Source organism: Colobus angolensis, unplaced genomic scaffold (genome assembly GCF_000951035.1).
Source record: "Colobus angolensis palliatus isolate OR3802 unplaced genomic scaffold, Cang.pa_1.0 Scaffold168, whole genome shotgun sequence".
In the NCBI taxonomy this organism is placed as follows: domain Eukaryota; kingdom Metazoa; phylum Chordata; class Mammalia; order Primates; family Cercopithecidae; genus Colobus; species Colobus angolensis.
In genome coordinates, this window is record NW_012114799.1 from 5,063,478 (window position 1) to 5,078,104 (window position 14,627).

The 14,627-nt window shown below is 36.7% G+C and overlaps 1 protein-coding gene across 1 annotated transcript in view; it reads right to left on the reverse strand.

The window, feature by feature from the left end:
• ZRANB3 (zinc finger, RAN-binding domain containing 3) overlaps positions 1-14,627 on the reverse strand; it is a 343,238-nt gene that overhangs the window by 133,820 nt on the left and 194,791 nt on the right. The window contains exon 6 of the mRNA XM_011937745.1: positions 13,994-14,079. Within this exon, the coding sequence (XP_011793135.1) occupies positions 13,994-14,079 (86 nt within the window). The remainder of the gene's footprint in view (positions 1-13,993; positions 14,080-14,627) is intronic.

Below are 14,627 nucleotides of genomic sequence, written 5' to 3' on the forward strand. Positions count from 1 at the left end.
TCTTGTGCTGGTTTTCAAAGGGAATGCTTCCAGTTTTTGCCCATTCAGTATGATATTGGCTGTGGGTTTATCATAAATAGCTCTTATTATTTTGAGATGCATTCCATAAATACCTAGTTTACTCAGAGTTTTTGGCAGGAAGGGCTGTTGAATTTTGTTGAAGGCCTTTTTTCCATCTATTGAGATAGCCATGTGGCTTTTGTTGTTGGTTCTGTTTATGTGATGGATTATGTTTACTCATTTGCATATGTTGAACCAGCCTTGCATCCCAGGGATGAAGGTGACTTGATCGTAGTGGATAAGCTCCTTCATGTGCTGCTGGATTCGGTTTGCCCCTATTTTACTGAGGATTTTTGCATCGATGTTCATCAGGGATATTGGTCTAAAATTCTCTTTTTTTGTTGTATCTCTGCCAGACTTTGGTATCAGGATGATGCTGGCCTCATAAAATGAGTTAGGGAGGATTCCCTCTTTTTCTGTTGTTTGGAATAGTTTCAGAAGGAGTGGCACCAGCTCCTCTTTGTACCTCTGGTAGAATTTGGCTGTGAATCTGTCTGGTCCTGGACTTTTTTGGGTTGGTAGGCTATTATTGTCTCAATTTCAGAGCCTGTTATTGGTCTATTCAGAGATTCAACTTCTTCATGGTTTAGTCTTGGGAGGGTGTATGTGTCCAGGAATTTATCCATTTCTTCTAGATTTTCTAGTTTATTTGTGTAGAGGTGTTTGTAGTATTCTCTGATGGAAGTTTGTATTTCTGTGGGATCAGTGGTGATATCCCTTTTATCATTTTTTATTGCATCTATTTGATTCTTCTCTCTTTTCCTCTTTATTAGTCTTGCTAGCAGTCTATCAATTTTGTTGATCTTTTCAAAAAACCAGCTCCTGGATTCACTGATTTTTTTGAATCACTGATTTTGTTTTTTTGTGTCTCTATCTCCTTCAGTTCTGCTCTGATCTTAGTTATTTCTTGCTTTCTGCTAGCTTTTGAATGTGTTTGCTCTTGCTTCTTTAGTTCTTTTAATTGTGATGTTAGGGTGTCAATTTTAGATCTTTCCTGCTTTCTCTTATGGGCATTTAGTGCTATGAATTCCCCTCTACATACTGCTTTAAATGTGTCCCAGAGATTCTGGTACGTTGTGCCTTTGTTCTCATTGGTTTCAAAGAACATCTTTATTTCTGCTTTCATTTCGTTATTTACCCAGTAGTCATTCAGGAGCAGATTGTCCAGTTTCCATGTAGTTGTGCAGTTTTAAGTGAGTTTCTTAATCCTGAGTTCTAATCTGAACACACTGTGGTCTGAGAGTTTGTTGTAAATTTCTGTTCTTTTACATTTGCTGAGGAGTGCTTTACTTCCAATCATGTAGTCAATTTTAGAGTAAATGTGATGTGGTGCTAAGAAGAATGTATATTCTGTGGATTTGGGGTGGAGAATTCTGTAGATGTCTATTAGGTTTGCTTGGTACAGAGCTGTGCTCAAGTCCTGGATATCCTTGTTAACCTTCTGTCTCGTTGATCTGTCTAATATTGACAGTGGGGTGTTACAGTCCCATTATTATTGTGTGGGAGTCTAGGTCTCTTTGTAGGTCTCTAAGGACTTGCTTTATGAATCTGGGTGCTCCTGTATGGGGTGCATATATATTCAGGAAAGTTAGCTCTTCTTGTTGAATGGATCTCTTTACCATTATAGTAATGGCCTTCTTTGTCTCTTTTGATCTTTGTTGGTTTAAAGTCTGTCAGAGACTAGGAGACTTCTACTTTTTTTAAAAAAATGTTTTTTCTATGTGTGGTTTGTTAAAATGGATAACTTTCCCAAATGCAATAAACTATCTTTAAATTAATAAAAGTAAAGAAAATCAAACAACTTATAAAGACAATGTTAATGTATGGGACAAGGTATTGCTAAGAGAAAATTAGCAGATGATAGCATTCATTACATGTAAGATAGATAAAACTATGTAATAATTATTAGATATACAGACAAGAGTAGAAATAAAAAATGAAAACAGTTTACTTGTTAGTATAGCAGAATTATGGTATTTTTCCTTTCCATTTTTATTGTTATAGTGCTACATATGTAAGTATATATATTTTAAAAGTTCTTACTCATATTAAGCCAAAATCTACATCAGGATTAAGTTCCACTGCTTGATACTAGTTTTGCTCTCTGAGGCCACAAAGACAGAAGTCTAATTCTTTTAAACATGACAGATCTTTAAATATTTAAAAACCTATTCCCCTTAGGGCTTCTTACTTTCAAATTCCTATAGGCTTCATAAGATCAAGTACTATGTCTTATTCATCTTTGTATTGCTGGCAGCTCTGAAATAATATCTTAAATATAGTAGGCAATCAATAACATTAGACATTTGTAGAACTGAATATGAGATTCCTCTCATTATTCTGGTCACCCTTTCCCAGATATGTTTTCATTTGTTAAAATGCTTAAAATATGGCTCCTAGTTCCATCTTAGTTCCTCACACTTCTTGTCTTCAATGACCTTCTAAAATCTTTTTTTTTTTTTTTGAGACGGAGTCTCACTCTGTCGCCCAGGTTGGAGTGCAGTGGTGCAATCTCGGCTCACTGCAAGCTCCGCTTCCCGGGTTCACACCATTCTCCTGACTCAGCCTCCAGAGTAGCTGGCAGTACAGGCAACCGTCACCACGCCTGGCTAATTTTTTCGTATTTTTAGTAGAGATGGGGTTTCACTGTGTTAGCCAGGATGGTCTCAATCTCCCGACCTTGTGATCTGCTCGCTGCGGCCTCCCAAAGTGCTGGGATTACAGGCGTGAGCCACCGCGCCCGGCCAGACCTTCTAAAATCTACTCCAACTATCCCTATAGTTATAACCAGGTCCTAAGAAACCATTCTACCTGGTAAATTCAGACATTCCACTCTCTACTTATCCCATTCTTCAAAGGTGCTTGTTCATTTATACTCACTCTGGTCTTTACTATTGCATCAATACATTTCAGTCAACTGACTCCTCTCATTTCCAAGTCCATTATATTTTTTCTGTCTTCACATCTTTCCTCAGCCCTTTTGATTTCAGAGTTCATACATTACCTTTGTTCTTATTAATACAGTTTAAGTTCCCTTGTCTCACAGTCCATGCATCATAAGCTGTTGAAAAAATTCAATCTTGAATGGATCCAACTTCAGGATCAAAAAGGCCTGAAGCCTTTTCCAGGCCTGTATCCAGGCTGCTGGGTGTGGCTGGAGAAATTCTACCTTAGAGAAAACCGGTTCCATTACAAATCTGGAGTTGCTGATCTCAAATGGTTACTAGAGCTGTTAACAATCCTACCACACTAATCTCATTCTCATTTGGCAAAATTTCAAACCGCATCAACTTTCATGAAACCTTTAACCCTCTATTTTTCCATTTCACTGAACATATGATTGTCCTTCCCATTCCACAGAGAAAATATAAACTGTACAATGCAAACTCACAACTTCCTGCCATCCGCAAAAGTACAGTGTATTTCCAATGATATAATGACATGCAACCATAAAAAGGAGGACGTTATTTATGTATACGAAAAAAAGACAAAAGGGGAAAGTACAAAACCATGTTTATGCTTACATTACAATCTTTTTAAAACATATGAATTTGCTTGAATATGCACACAGTTTCTGAGAAAAGATTAAAACCACATACAGTTGCCTATAAGGAGAAGAACTTAGGTAAGAGGGGTTTTTCAATGTGTATACTCTTTTATAGGTTTAGAATTTTGAACCATGTGAAATATCTTAGATAATAAATCAAATTTGTAAATCTAATGATGTAAGTTTCATGCTTTAAGTTTCACATTATAGGGACTGGGGAAGGGGAAATGGGGACAATTATTTTTATTTATTTATTTTTTTTGAGGCGGAGTCTCGCTCTGTCGCCCGGACTGGAGTGCAGTGGCCGGATCTCAGCTCACTGCAAACTCCGGCTCCCGGGTTTACGCCATTCTCCTGCCTCAGCCTCCGGAGTAGCTGGGACTACAGGCGCCCGCCACCTCGCCCGGCTAGTTTTTGTATTTTTAGTAGAGACGGGGTTTCACTGTGTTAGCCAGGATGGTCTCGATCTCCTGACCTCGTGATCCGCCCGTCTCGGCCTCCCAAAGTGCTGGGATTACAGGCTTGAGCCACCGCGCCCGGCTGACAATTATTTAATGGGTACAGAGTTTCAATTTGGAATGATGAAAAAGTTCTGATGATGAAGAGTGGTAATGGTTGCACAACAACAGAATGTACTGGAACACATTAGAATGTACTGAAGGTCACTGAATTGTACATTTAAAAATGTTTGAATGGTAAATTTTGTTGTACATATTTTACTGCAGTTAAAAAACCTAAAACATATACATATAGGCAACCATATCTACTGAACTGTACATTTAAAAATGTTTGAATGGTAAATTTTGTTGTACATATTTTACTGCAGTTAAAAAACCTAAAACATATACATATAGGCAACCGTATCTACTGAACTGTACATTTAAAAATACTAAATGATAAATTTTGTTATGCATATTTTACTGCAATTTAAGAACCTATAATACTGATAATTAAAAACCAAAATACCCTGCAATGCCTTCTTATTGCCATTATGATGAAGAACAAGACTCTGTATATTATCCCTACCTAACTCCATCACTGTCTTGAAACTCTCTTCTTTTAGTTCTTGAATATTCAACTAAATTAGTATTTGACTTGAAAACTCAAGTGAAGGCTGGACTATGTGTGTCTTGTTCCCTAATGTATATCTGATAGCTACCACATGGCTTAGCATATAAGAAGCATCCTAAAATACTTTCAGAATGAATGGATAAATTCAAAATTAAACTGTACTCTAGATGCAGTCTAATCAATGAATGGAGTAGAACCACCCCTTACTCCAATTTAGCCTAGGGTTATTCAAAACCACAAACCTTTCAGAACTGAACTACTGATAAATAGGTGAAGGTTTCTCAAATCCCTTCCAAACAAAGCTGACTTTCTAAATCTCAATGCAGAATACATATTCTATTAATATTTATCTAATTGTTTTTCAAACATATCTCTGCCATCCACTATATTAACTATTTCTCTCAGATTTGAACCTTTTACAAATGGAATAGACACAACCTCTATTTAGTCATGGGTGAGAACATTAAATGCAACAATGCTGAGGACAAAGGAGGGACAGCACAATTCCATAACAGACATTTTAAAAAAAATTTAATTTAACTTAGGCCAGGGGCGGTGGCTCACACCTATAATCCCAACACTTTGGGAGGCTGAGGCAGGTGGATCACAAGGTCAGGAGATTGAGACCATCATGGCTAACATGTAAAACCCCGTCTCTACTAAAAATACAAAAATTTAGCCAGGCATGGTGGCACGCGCCTGTAGTCCCAGCTACTCAGGAGGCTGAGGCAGGAGAATCACTTGAACCTGGGACGTGAAGGTTGTAGTGTGCTGAGATCGCACCACTGCACTCCAGCCTGGGCAACAGAGCAAGACTGCATCTCAAAAATAAATAAATAAATAAAAATAATTTAATTTAATTTAATTTAAAGTTCCAGGATACGTGTGCAGGATGTACAGGTTTGTTACACAGGTAAATGAGTGCCATGTGGTTTGCTATACCTATCAACCCATCACCTAGGTATTAAGCCCTGCATGCGTTAGCTATTTATCCTGATGCTCTCCCTCGAGACATTTCTTGAAGCTGACAAAGACCCATTAATTAACAATCTTTAGGTATGGCTATACTTTTAATTTGTATTATCATGTAGCATTTTTCCTCTCATAAAAATTTAGACAACGAATTCTCCTTAGAGGTGGAACTGGTACAAAATATCAATGACAGAGAAGATTAAAAAAACTGATGAATCACTCTTAAGATATTCTAGACGCTATTCTGTGTAATATTCTGTGTTATACAGAATAGTGTCTAGAATATCTTAATAATAATTCAAACATAACATTAATACACCATTGGAAGAGGCTGGGCGCTGTGGCTCATGCCTGTAAATCCCAGCATTTTGGGAAGCTGAGGTGGGCGGATGGCTTGAGGTCCGGAGTTCGAGACCAGCTTAGCCAACGTGGTGAAACTCTGTCTTCACTAAAAATACAAAAATTTGCCTGGTGTGGTGGCGCATGCCTGCAGTCCCAGCTATTTGGGAGGCTGAGGCAGAAGAATTGCTTGAACCCAGGAGGCGGAGGTTGCAGCAAGCAGAGATTGCACCACTACACTCCAGCCCAGGCAAAAGAGCAAGACTCTGTCTCAAACAAAAGAAAACAACAAAAACAAAAACATAATATTAGGGAAGACATGTCTTCCCACAGCATACTTTTTGAAGACAGCTGCTGATAACAGGATGCTTGGCTGGGTTATCTATGTGTCCTCTTTCTCTATGTAAAAGAATATTTATTAAAGTTGCCATTCCCTAAGTCTTTATTACTTCCAGAGGGGAAAAAAAAAACATAAAAGAAAGTGAGATAGAGTAAGCCATTTAAACTTACCAAGTGCTTACAAAATGACAGAGGGGAACTGGGTGATCTCCAAAGTCTTTTAGCTTTAACAATTGATCATACAATGTGCTAATGGTTGACAACTGAATATGCTGCCTTCTCCAAATCATATTTGTATTTATAGCTTCCTCTAAATATAACCCTGTAAAGTGAATGATGTAAGGCATTTTGGATAAGAGATGTTCTGGCTGAGTAATACTTCTGCTGTCTGTCTCAAGTCAAACCAGGTAGTTGGTTACCTATACCCTGACTTCTCATCCCTGAACTACATTTGCAGTAGTACATTTCTGTTTGTCATTACTTAGGTATTTAATACACTTTATAAAAGCGAACTTATATTTTTGCTGAAGCTTCACTTAACTTATTTGGAATATAGTCATGACATTTCAAATATAAAATATGGGTCTAGAACTGAATAACTAACCAAAATTTGCATTCTGCAAAATTATAGTGTGAAAATGACACCTTCATAGAATCAAAACATTATGGAAAAATATATAGCATTCCACAGACTAACTTAAAATGCCAGGAAGTGACTTGAGCTGAATTAGAGTCTATGGAACCATAGTGCTTTCAAGGTAAAGAAGTAAAGGAATAACATAAAACTTCTGAAACGGAACCTGAAAGAAAATGCCTTTTGAGAAGCATGATATTAATCTTGAAATGGCTTTCTCTAGAAAACAGAACATGTCCTCCACAATCAAAAAGCATTTCATAGAGATGAAATTTTTTTAATGAAACAGGGTAGGCATTAAGTAAGAAAGAGACAGGTGTACTGTCTCTTTCTGTTGTCATATGACAAGTCCTAGTCATGAAACAGAAAAAAGAAATGCTTATTGACCACATAGGTTGTTCCAGACTCTAGAAGATAAATACAGATAAGTATGTTTGTTTTATGTCGGCAAACTTTTGGCATTTATAGTCTGCAAGAATTACGATTAAGAGCTTCCCAACAATACCTAGCATCACGAAAAAAAAAAAAAAGACCTATGATAGGAACAAAATGAATATGTAGAAAACGATGTGCCAGGAACCATGGTTTTTGACTATAAGCAACTGAAACTCTGAATCAAGACCGCTTAATAAAAAAAGGAATGTTTTACAACATGAATAAAAGGAATTCAGAGTCCAGGAAGGCTCCTGGATTAGTCAACTCTTAGATTCCTTGCACCTCTTCACTGTGCCATTAAAAAGCTTGCCTCATCTAAACCGGATACCCAACATGGTCAGAAGACAGCTACCCGCAGCAGGTAGGACAACATGCTTCTTTGTTCATATTCAGCTTAAGATGCTTATCTTGTCCTCCATCCTTGAAATAAAGCCTTTCTTCAGCATGCTTGGCACATGACCAACCCTAGACCAGTAATAGTTGTCTGAAGAATATTATGTGCTAACTGGCTTAGAATGACCAGAATCCACCAGTGACAAAGGATACAAAGTCAACTTCCCCAGAGTCCTATAGATTTGTATATATACCTGAAGTAAATCAGGAATCTGTTTGGAAGGAAGACAGGGTAGGCAACTTACAGTGTTTACTACATTTGTTACTATTGATTTCCTAGTGGAGGGAAGGGATATTAATTTGTGGCACTGCAGCAAAATCATTATAGTCATTTCCATGCATTGTTAAAAAAAAAAAACACTTGGTAAAGACTAAAGAGTCATTACTTTGGTCAAACTAGCATCTAAATGGATTTATAGTTTAATCAAAACTGATGTTAGCAAATTAATTATGTCCCCAGTTACCAGAAAAACAACTAAGAACTTTGTGTCACAAAACTCTCTCAGTCCAAGTCACAAAACTATATTAACCTAAAATTTTTAATAGAAAGTAGCCAAATTATACTAGTTTTTCCATTTTTTTCTTTTATACAGAAGTAGTAAAATAAATGTAACAGTGTCAGTTATGTAAAAACTCCTCTTAGTATTTCACTTATAAGAAGAATCCCTGTTTTGCTCATGATTTTTAAAGTCATGAGGAAGAAGAAATATGAAGAATCCAAACTTTAAGCTAGGAAAGATTATCCAAATCACTTAGTTCAGCCCTTTTATTCCAGAAGCTCCAAATCTAAAGTATAAGAAATCCTTCTCCAAGATGACTGTGCTGCGTGTTTTTTAATACTATGTCAATTTTCAGGGCAATTTTAAGTTATATCTGAGTAACCCTATTAGTTTGACAACATCTGTGAATTTAGCAGATGAATGATGTTATTCATGTCAAGAAGTTATATGTATCTAGCATACAAAAAAAACTCCAGATCTAGTATTCAATAATTGAATATGCATTGGATATCATGTGCCAGGTGCCGTGTTAGCCACTGGGAATAGAATACTGGAAAAAACAAGTGTTCTGCCCTCAAAGAGCTTCTAGCTAGTAACTCACTCCAATGAGCAACACAATGCAGGTCAAATTCCCTATCAAACTGATCACATGCCACTGCAGAGTGGTCTTTTGTTATAAATCTCCAGCCAGCTGGGTAATCACACTATGCTGAACAGTTAAACTAACAGCATGCAAAGTGGACTCCACAGTGCCCAGTGGCTTCTATAGAGAAGTCTCAGAGACTGTCAGTTGGGTCAGGGGCATCAGAGGTTACCATGTTGACAATTTCAAGGTATCTAGGGAAAATCAGTGTGCGTGTTTTACACATACACGTTTTAAAAAATACAAAAGATAACACAATTTTTTGTAATTGCCTTTTCTTTCAACACTATATCTTAGAAATAAGTTGCATCAAGATTACACAGTATTCCATTGTATGGATGTACAATAATTTACAGTAGGTTCTCTACAACTAGTTGTTATCCAATCATGTATTATTTACTAAACATGCAATTTAAATTTTGCATACATGTGCATATGTGTGTATGTGTATATATATGTTATGTATTTAATAAATATGTGAACATACATGTATAAGAACATACATGAACAATTACATATAGTATATATGAACAAGTGTAGGATAAACTTAAATTTTAATTGCTAGGTTAGGTGTATGGGCTTTTCAATGTTTGGTAGCTATAGTGAAATTTCTATTAATAGATGGTATAGGTCAGGCAGGGTGGCTCATGACTGTAGTTCCAGCACTTAAGTGTGCTGAGGTGGGAGGATCACTCGAGCCCAGAGTTCCAGACAAGCCTGGGCAACACAGTGAGACCCCGTCTCTACAAAAAAATTTTAAAAACTGCCAGGTGTGGTGGCTCACGCCTGTAATCCCAGCACTTTGGGAGGTGAAAGCGGGCAGATCACCTGAGGTCAGGAGTTTGAGACCAGCTTCACCAATGTGGTGAAACCCGTCTCTACTAAAAATACAAGAATTAGCTGGGTGTGGTGGCACATGCCTGTAATCCCAGCTACTTGGGAGGCTGAGGCAGGAGAATCGCTTGAACCCGGGAGGCAGAGGTTGCAGTGAGCCAAGATCATGCCACTGCACTCCAGCCTGGGTGACAGAGCAAGACTCTGTCTCAGAAACAACAAACAACAACAACAACAAAAAACACACACAAAGAATTAGCCAGACATGGTGGTGGATCCCTGTAGCCCCAGCTACTAGGGAGACTGAGGTGGGAGGATCACTTGAGCCAAGTCAGCTGAGGCTGCAGTGAGCCATGACTGTGCCACTGCACTCTAACCTGAGTGACAAAGCAAGACCCTGTCTCAAAAAAACCCCCAAATAGATGGTATAGACATTACATTCTTTTCAACAATGTAAGACAGTTGCTGTTTCTTCATATGCTCATTGATATACTGTTTTGTTAAATGTTATAATTTTTATAACTATAATAGTTAAAAATTTGTCTTTAGTTTCAATTTACATTTCTCTTATCAATTAGACTTATGCAGTTAAAATCTATTTGTATTTCCTTTTCTATCAATTATTTGTTTACATTTTTTACACATTTTTCTCAGTCATTGAAATTAACCTTCTCTTTAATTTGCAACACATAAATAATTTTTCCTTAATTAGAAATTTCTTTTTACTTTATATATATTTTCCAGAAGGGTGACACCTTTGAAATTCTTACACAATCAAATATATTCCTTTTTATGACTTCCCTACAACAAAGTTATAAAAGAAGTCCTCTGTTTTATTTAATAATGTTTAAATATTTCACTCATCTGGAATTTATTTATCCTTCAGAAGGATACAAAAGAAAGCGCCAACACTGGTTACATGTGAAGGGAAATGGTTGGCTGAGAGACAAGAGTGGAAGAAACACTTACTTTTTACTTTTGTATAATGTACATGTAAATCTAGCCAATAAAAATAAATAATTTCAAAAGAAGAGGGGAAAGAATCCCTTTCCCTTTTTTTCTTTAAGACAGAGTCTTGCTCTTGTCACCTACGCTGGAGGGCAACAGTGCGATTTCGGCTCACTACAACCTCCGCCTCCTGGGTTCTAGAGATTCTCCTGCCTCAGCCTCCTGAGTAGCTGGGATCAGAGGTGCCCGCCACTGCACCCAGTTAATTTTTGTATTTTTATTAGAGACGGGGTTTCACCATGTTGGCCAAACTGGTCTCAAACTCCTGACCCCAGGTGATCCACCCGGCTCGGCCTCTCAAAGTGCTGGGATTACAGGCATCAGCCACTGCGTTGGGCCCCCTTTTTTTAATACTCTAGTTTTTCATAACTTTCTTGACAATTGTTGCTTATTTATTTTTTCAAATAATATTCAGAATCAATTTTCTGGATCTACAAGGAAAATATTCTTATTTGTATTATATCTACAAATAAATTCAGAAAAAAGTAAAATCTTGGCCGGGTGTGGTGGCTGATGCCTATAATCCCAGCACTTTGGGAGGCCAAAGTGGGCAGATCACGAGGTCAGGAGTTCAAGACCAGCCTGGCCAACATGGTGAAACCCCATCTCTACTAAAAATACAAAAATTAGCCAGGTGTGGTGGCACGCGCCTGATTTTAATGTTTCATGTGGTAGTTGTTTTGGGATTGAAAGACACCCATAAACATATACACACATATATATGTAAAGACACACTTATACATATATACCCTAAATTTATTAAAAACTGTAATAAAGGGTAAATGTTAGCTGGGTGTGGTAGCTCACGCCTGTAATCCCAGCACTTTGGGAGGTTGAGGTGGGTGGATCACCTGAGGTCAGGAATTCGAGACCAGCCTGGCCAATATGTGAAACCCTGTCTCTACCAAACACACAAAACAAAACAAAACAAAAAAAATTAGCGCACGGCTGTAGTCCCAGCTACTCGGAGGCTGAAGCAGGAGAATTGCTTGAACCTGGGAGGCGGAGGTTGCAGTGAGCCTTGATCGTGCCACTGCACTCCAGCCTGGGCGACAGAGTGAGACTCCGTCTCAAAAAAACAAAAACAAAAAAAAAACCCCAAAAATATGGGGAGGGTAAATGCTGTATTTTACCTAAGGACTTCCCAGCACATATAGAGATGATGAGGTTTCTCTTTGTCATTACTAATACGGCGAATTATATTGATATGTTTCTTAATATTCAGCTTTCCTTGAATTCCTAATGTGAATGTCATTTGCATATAATCAATATATTAGGTTTTTAATGAGTTTCTGGATTTCATTAATCTATTAATATTGAGGATTTCTGCATTTGTAGACTCTTGTTTTCATTTTTTATGCTATCTTGTCTGATTTTGGTATTAAGTGTTAGACTGACTTCATAGAAACAATTTAGAAGAATTCTATCTTTGTACTTTGGAGCTCTTTAAAAAGCATCAGAAAACCATGACCATGTGGTGTTATTTAAAGGAATTATAAAAAAAAAAAAATGCATTGGGAAAAAAACACAAGAGACTCATATCACATACAAAGAGATTATTTTTGTAATATATAAAGATATTCAGCATATCAAGAAAAAAGCCAATACATTTAGAAGACAGAAGGGCAAACAGCACACACAGACAACTGACAGGAAAAAAAGTACAAGTAACACATATATGTGAAAAGAAAAATGCTCAAATGCATTTAATGACATAATGGACAAATGTGTATTAAAGCTACTATCAGTTCACATTGGCAAGAATGAAATAATTTATTTTTCACTATGTTTGAAAGGTATGGAAAAAGAAACAATCTGGCACAGGGCTCGTGGAAATATAAAAAGCTGTATCTTCCATGGAGCATGATTTGGAAAAATCTAATAATATAAAAATGCACATGCCCTTTAAACTAGCAATTTCACTTCTATAACTTTATCTTAAGATTTTTTCCCCTATGTATATGGCATGAAATATGAAAATAGCTAACAACTATTGAGTACTCCCTACGTATGGTCACTGTTCAAGCACTTTACAAATATTAGGTAATATAAGTCTCATAATAACTCTCCAAGGCAGGCATAATACTTTGCCATTTTTTTTGAGCTGAAGAAACTGAGGTATGAGGAGATAAAGTTACTTTTCTAAAATGAAGCATTCCACAATAGTAGATGTGAAAATAAAACACAAGTGGTCTAGCTCTAAATTTCCATGTTCTTCAGAATTATAAAATACTACCTCTCAACATGTGCAAAGATATTCACTGCTGCATTGTATGCATAGCTATATAATATAAAAGTCCACTAAGAGTAGACTGCATAAATAAAGTCTAAATGGTATAACAGATGCAGCATTTAAAATGAATATTCAGGCTGGGCGTGGTGGCTCACGCCTGTAATCCCAGCACTTCGGGAGGCCAAAGCAGGCGAATTATCTGAGGTCAGGAGTTCCAGACCAGCCTGGCCAACATGGTGAAACCCCATTTCTAGTAAAAATAACAAAAATTAGCCGGACATGGTGGCGCATGCCTGTAATCTCAGCTACTCAGGAGGCTGAGGCAGGAGAACTGCTTGAACATCAGAAGCAGAGGTTGCAGTGAGCCGAGATTATACCACTGCACTCCATCCAGCCTGCGCAACGGAGAGAGACTCCGTCTGAAAAAATACTATAAAATAAAATAAAATGAATATCAAAGCTCTTTGAGTAACTGATACGGAAAGATCTACAATACATACTAGATGAAGAAAAGCGAACTGCAGAATAATACACAGATTGTGCTATATATGTTGAAATAAAATGAAATAATATTATACACATATAATCATACATGCTTGCTCACCAAAAGGGTATCTTCAGAAGGATACAAAAGAAAGTGCCAACAATAGTTACATGCGAAGGGAAATGGTTGGCTGAGAGACAAGAGTGGAAGAAACACTTACATTTTACTTTTGTATAATGTACATGTAAATCTAGCCAATAAAAATAAACAATTTCAAAAATAAAAAGTAGAAAGTAAAAAATAAAAACAAAGGAAGACTTTGCCATTATCTATTACTTTTATTTATTTTACATATAGTTCATCCACCTATATATATAATAATCCACCAATTATTTCATAGCTACCACAAATTTGTAAAACTCTGGAATAAAGAATGATTAATAAAGCAATGTTCACAGTAAATATGTAAGGAAAAAGTTTATGGAAAATAGTTTGTCTTACCTGATGCGTGCATTACAGTATCTTTTTGCATAGTCGGTCCATCTTCCAAATTTTTGTGGAAAGAGAGCTTCAATCTGCATGAAAAGCTATAGCAATACAAGTGTTCACAATATGTTGTAATATTTTCAAGTAAATTATTATTATGATGATAAAACCATTTAACAAAATATTAGGAAGTATAAAAGAAAATCCAACTCTTTCTCAAGTCCCCTCCCTTCTATTCATCAGGGGTAATCGTTATCTGTTGTATAAATACATATTTTTCTATGTTGATATAAGCATACATTTATGCTTTTATTCACATAAAGAGGATCATATATATTGTTATACAACTAGAATTTTGTCCCATAAAACATGTCTCAGACACTTTTAAAGTACACGTGTCTATTTTTATTTAGTTTTAAAGCCTTATATAAACAATATAATAGTAATGCATCATTTAAAAACTGAATAGCATTCTCAGCAAACTATCGCAAGAACAGAAAACCAAACACCGCATTTTCTCATTCATAGGTGGGAATTGAACAATGAGATCATTTGGACACAGGAAGGGGAACATCACACACCGGTGCCTGTTGTGGTGTGGGGGGAGGAGGGGAGGGATAGCATTAGGAGATATACCTAATGTAAATGA